We start from the raw sequence: 6401 nt of genomic DNA on the forward strand, positions 1-6401 counted from the left end.
AATTTTTTTTATTCAATTTATTAAAAAATATAATGGAAAATATTTTTTTTTATAATAAATATGAGTCGAGTTGATTCGTATCACATATATAAATAGGTGATACCGTCTCACAAGTAACAGGACACCTACTCAATATTTTATATATTAAAACATTATTTTTACTTTTTTTTATATCATATATATATATATAGTTATATTTTCATGTAGATATCTATTTTGAAAATCAATTTAATCAAAGAGAAATTTGGCTACAAAAGGTGCAATCTTTCTTCTCTCTTTTCCCTCACTCTTTGTTCCATTGAATTAACTTGAAAATTTCCATCCAAAGATATTATTTCGCGTAATGGAAAGTAAAATGAATGTGCTCCGTCAAGCCTTCGGATTATTTGACATAAACGGAGATGGTTAGATTTCGCCCACTTTTTAATTTTGTCTCCAAAATATTTATTTGTACAACTAGCAGCCCAATTAAAATATTTGCAGGGAATAACACACGCACATACATATATATATATATATATTATGTGGTGATGAAATTACTGCTGCAGGTAGTATTACCATAGAAGAATTGGGATCAGTGCTAAGGTCTTTATATCCAAACCTTACCGAAGACGAACTCCGCGATATGATCCATGAAGTTGATACTGATGGAAACGGGACCATCGAGTTTCCGGAGTTCGTCAATCTCATGGTTAGCTAATTATGTAGCGATTTTTTATGAAGTTGTGTGTTTATATATATATATACACTTTTTGTACAATATGATGTATCATGTGAATTGAGTCCCGTGGCATTATTTTTCCAGGAAATGGATGCAGATGATGACTTGAGAGAAGCCTTCAACTTGTTCGACAAAGACAAGAACGGATACATCTCAGCCGACGAGGTAATTAATTAAGCTCATATATATATATATATATATATATAATTTTGTTATCCTGCCCACTCACCGTGCTCACCTAATGTGCCCACCATGAGGTGACACTCAACTATTGGATGTGATGAATTGTGCGTCCAATAGTTGAGTGCCACCTTGGGTGAAGATTTGATTACTCTTGAAGCTTTACTATTTTATTAGGACTCTATACAATTTATTTTGATTAGGATTCTATATATTCTATTTTCATTAGGACTCTATATTAATTATATTGTATAAATAGATGATAGATTGCATAATAAAATTATTCTTTTGACTTTCTCAATTTCTTGCTCCACGTTATATTCTCCAAAATATCCAACAAATTGGTATCAAAGCCACGTTCTTGAGAGATCTGTGAGATCAAATTTTCATAATGAATTTAGAAAATTCTTTCATCACAATTCCACCTCCTGTATTTGATGGAACAAATTATCAAGTATGGGCTGTTAGAATGGAAGCATATCTAGATACCAACGGTCTATGGGAAGCCGTTGAACGAGAATATGATGTTTCAGATCTGCCTGAAAACCCAACGATGGCACAAATCAAAAATCAAAAGGAGAAGAAGCAAAGAAAATCAAAAGCAAAGGTCATCCTGTTTACAACAGTCTCTTCCTCTTTATTCACCAGAATCATGACATTGAAAACAGCCAAGAAAATCTGGGATTTTTTGAAAAAAGAATACGAAGGAAGTGAAAGGATCAAAGGAATGCAAGTGCTGAATTTGCTTCGAGAATTTGAGATGCAAAGGATGAAAGAATCAGAAACGATCAAGGAATATTCTGAGAAGCTTCTTAGTATTGTCAACAAAATCAGATTACTCGGTACTGACTTTTTTGATTCTAGAATTGTTCAAAAGATCATCGTCACAATTCCGGAAAAGTTTGAAGCTACAATCTCATCCTTGGAAAATTCGAAGGATATGTCAAGTATTACCTTGGCAGAACTGTTGAATGCACTACAGGCACAAGAACAAAGAAGGCTTATGAGGCAAGAAGCATATGCAGAGCGAGCTTTACAACCCAAATCACACTACAATTTTGGTGGCAAGAACAAGAAAAAACAGTACAATAATAACAAGCCTAAAGGATATGCAAGCAACAGTAAAAACAACCACAATATCAATACTCAAATTTTCCACCCTGCCCCAATTGCAAAAAAACCAATCATCCACATAGTAAGTGTTGGTGGAGTCCAGAAGCTAGATGTCACAAGTGTGGTCAGTTAGGGCATGTGGAAAGGATATGCAAGAGTCAACAACAACCAGGAGAAGAAAAGGTTATCGAGGATCAACCTCAAGAGGAGCAGTTGTTTGTGGTATCATGCTTTGCCACCAGCAGCTTCACAGAAAGTTGGCTTATAGATAGTGGTTGTACAAACCAAATGACCTATGATCGAACTCTTTTCAAAGTGCTAAACGAGACCGCTGTTTCTAAAGTAAGAATTGGAAACGAAGCATATATTGAAGTGAAAGGCAAAGGAACTGTAGCAATTGAAGGACACTCAGGTTTGGAGTTAATTTCTAATGTTTTATATGTACCTGAACTTAATCAGAACCTTTTGAGTGTTACTCAACTTTTGGAGAAAGGATATAAAGTGTTTTTTGAAGATAGAAATTGTGTGATCAAAGATGCTAAAGATATAGAGATATTTAAAGTCAAAATGCGAGGTAAAAGTTTTGCTCTAGATTTAACGAATGAGGAACAAGCTGCCGTACACAAAGCTGAAAGCAATACCGTACTTTGGCACAAGAGATTGGGGCATTTTCACCATGTTGCTGTATTTTCAATGAATAAGAACAATATGGTGAAAGGTTTACCACAATTGAATGAAAAACTCCCTGCGTGTGTTGCTTGTCAGTTTGGGAAACAAACGAGGCTTCCTTTTCAACAAAGTAAAGCCTGGAGGGCTGCACATAAGCTACAGTTAATCCACACGGATGTAGGAGGACCAATGAAAACGCCATTTTTAAATGGAAGTCTGTATTACATCGCTTTTATTGATGATTACTCAAGGATGTGTTGGATTTATTTCATGATGTTTAAATCTGAAGTAGCTGATATCTTTGGAAGGTTTAAGGCTTGGATTGAAACTCAAAGCAGTTGCAAAATGCTGATGATCAGATCTGACAATGGGACAGAATATACCTCTGGAAAATTTAATAAATTTTGTGAAGATGCCGGCATTGACCATCAATTGACAGCACCATACACTCCTCAGCATAATGGTGTTGTGGAGCTGAAAAATCGAACAATAATGGAGATGGCAAGGTGTTTACTTCATGACAAAGGGCTGCCAAAGGAGTTTTGGGCTGAGGCAGCAAACACGTCTGTTTTTTTTTCTAAACAGATTGCCAACCAGAGCTTTGCAAAATATGACTCCATTTGAAGCATGGTATGGCTACAAACCAAAGGTGCTTAATCTGAAGATATTTGGTTGTTTGTGTTTCTCTTACATTCCTCACGTTAAGAGAGACAAATTGGACAAAAAGGCAGAACCAAGAATCTTTGTAGGCTACAGCTTAACCTCAAAGGCCTACAGGATCTATCAACCTCAAAGTAAGAAAGTGATTGTTAGTAGAGATGTGCAATTCTTTGAGTCAGAAAAGTGGAGCTGGGAGGATGATAAGAAGCTTGAGGTTCCGGAGGAGAATGCTGATATAGATGATGAACTTGTTAGAGGAACTAGATTACTCTCTGACATTTATCAAAGGTGTAATGTTGCTGTTTTGGAACCTGCAGGGTATGAAGAAGATGTAACTGATGAGAAATGGATACATGCCATGAAAGAAGAGCTGAAGATGATTGAAAAAAACCAAACATGGGAGTTGGTGGGCAGACCCAAGCACAAGAAAGCGATAGGCGTGAAGTGGGTTTACAGGACTAAACTAAATCCGAATGGTTCTGTAAACAAGTACAAGGCAAGACTTGTTGTCAAGGGATATGCCCAGATGTTCGGAGTAGATTTTTCAGAAACTTTTACCCCTGTTGCTAGGATGGACACCATAAGAATGCTAATGGCTATTGCTGCACAAAAGGGTTGGATTATACACCAAATGGGTGTTAAGTCCACTTTTCTAAATGGATATTTGGAGGAAGAAATTTTTGTGGAGCAACCTGATGGATTTGCTTTACAAGGACAAGAAGAGAAGGTATATCGATTGAAAAAGGCCTTGTATGATTTGAAACAAGCACCAAGATCTTGGTACAGTAGAATTGATACGCACTTGGTGGACTTGGGTTTTGAAAAAAGTCTAAGTGAATCCACTTTATACATTAAGAAATCTGATGAAAAAGTACTTGTGGTATCCTTGTATGTCGATGATCTACTTGTCACAGGAAGTAGCAAGGCATTAATTGAAAAGTTCAAAGACAAGATGAAAAATGCCTTTGAAATGACAGATCTTGGGAGAATGACATTCTTCCTTGGTATGCAGGTGTATCAACTGCAGAATGAAATATTTCCGTGTCAGCAAAAATATGCAAGGGAAGTTCTCAAGAAATTTAATATGGACGAGTGCAAGCCAACAGAAACACCAATGAACCAAAAGGAGAGGTTTTGCAAAGAAGATGGAGCTAGGAAAGTGGATGAAAGAATGTATAGAAGCTTGATCGGATGCCTCATGTTTCAAACATCAACCAGGCCAGATATAATGCACGCAGTAAGTTTGTTATCAAGGTATATGCATTGTGCTAGTGAAATTCATTTTCAAGCAACGAAAAGAATTCTCCGATATATTAAAGGAACGCTTGATTATGGAATAAAGTTCAGCCAAGTCAAGAACTTCAAACTTCATGGTTATTCAGACGGCGATTGGGCTGGATGTGCTGATGATATGAGAAGCACCTCAGGTTATTGTTCTAGTTTTGGTTCTGGAATTTTTTCATGGTGCAGTAAGAAGCAAGAAGTTATAGCACAGTCCACCGCAGAAGCAGAATATGTGTCTGCTTGTGCTGCTGTAAATCAAGCACTTTGGATCAGGAAATTGTTGGCTGATTTGCATATGGAACCACTAGAAGGCACAAATTTAAATGTGGACAACCAAGCTGCAATTTCTATTGCAAATAATCCAGTGTTCCATGGCAAAACAAAATATTTCAAAATAAAGTTTTATCTTTTGAGAGAAGTGCAAAAAGGAGGAGAAGTGCAACTGATCTACTGCAGAGCAGAAGATCAACATGCTGACATTTTGACAAAGGCTCTTCCAAAAATCAGATTTGAATTTTTAAGGCAGAAACTTGGTGTGTGCAGCTTCCGAGCCAAGGAGGAGTGAAGATTTGATGACTCTTGAAGTTTTAATATTTTATTAGGACTCTATACAATTTATTTTGATTAGGATTCTATATATTCTATTTTCATTAGGACTCTATATTAATTATATTGTATAAATAGATGATAGATTGCATAATAAAATTATACTTTTGGCTTTCTCAATTTCTTGCTCCACGTTATATTCTCCAAAATATCCAACAGTGGGCACATTATGTGGGCACGATGGGTAGGCAGGATAGCAAAACTCCATATATATATATATATATATATATATATATATATATAACTATATATATATATATAACGAACTCGTCAGTATACTCAATCGCATATATATGCAATAATGCATGCCTTCTATATGATATGCCGCGATTAATTATAATTTGTATCATCTTCGATCGAGATTATATTTATTGAAACAATTTTAATTTGGTGATCCGATATATGTATGCAGCTTCAACAAGTGATTGGAGATGCTTTGACGGACGAAGAAATCGTCGAGATAATACAGGAAGCCGATTTGGATGGGGATGGCCAGGTTAACTATGAAGAATTTGTGAAGATTATGATGAATGATGACCATTGTATAAATTACACACACAACTTTTTATGTTGATTATTTAATTTGATTATTTATTTATTAATATGGTTGTTATCATCTACTATAGGGATCACTTGATTAGTTTGCTTTTTTGTATGATTTGAAGTCTTGTAAGTTAATTAAACAATATTAACAATTGTAATTAATTGATTAAGTGCATGTGTTTGTGTGTGTTAGGGTCAATGCATGCAAATTTCCCTTTGATTTAATAAAGTTTTATTATTATACTATAGGGAATGAAGATTGTAAAATTCGTTATGTCGGGACCTTTGGGATTTGGGTTATTTATATTGTCAAAACCCATCTTTAATTTTTATTTTACGATTTTAGTCATTTTTTCTGAATTAGTATTTCTCCGAAAAATAGATTAAAATTGCAAATTAAAAGAACTATATATATACACTATATTATAAAGAGGAACACCTCTTAGTCTTAATAACTACTTTGTTATAACCACCTAAAACGAAGGAGCACCTCTTAGTTGTTTGATTCAAAAATAATCCAGAAAAAAATTACTGTTAAAAACTATCATTTTTTAAAGTTAATTATCAAACGAAAAATCGAATTAAAACTTTTTAAAAAAGCTATTGTTTTTAAAAGATAAATAAA

At 34.8% G+C, this 6401-nt stretch overlaps 1 protein-coding gene across 1 annotated transcript; it reads left to right on the plus strand.

Moving 5' to 3' along the window:
* The first annotated feature begins 279 nt into the window (after positions 1-279).
* LOC140874844 (uncharacterized) lies at positions 280-5970 on the plus strand. The gene is made up of 4 exons (XM_073278283.1): positions 280-404; positions 549-691; positions 806-886; positions 5646-5970. The coding sequence occupies exons 1-4, from the start codon at positions 344-346 to the stop codon at positions 5805-5807; spliced, it is 447 nt and encodes a 148-aa protein (XP_073134384.1). The 5' UTR covers positions 280-343; the 3' UTR covers positions 5808-5970.
* Positions 5971-6401: the final 431 nt, after the last annotated feature.

The sequence above is a fragment of the Henckelia pumila genome, chromosome 1 (genome assembly GCF_033568475.1).
Source record: "Henckelia pumila isolate YLH828 chromosome 1, ASM3356847v2, whole genome shotgun sequence".
NCBI classification, from domain to species: domain Eukaryota; kingdom Viridiplantae; phylum Streptophyta; class Magnoliopsida; order Lamiales; family Gesneriaceae; genus Henckelia; species Henckelia pumila.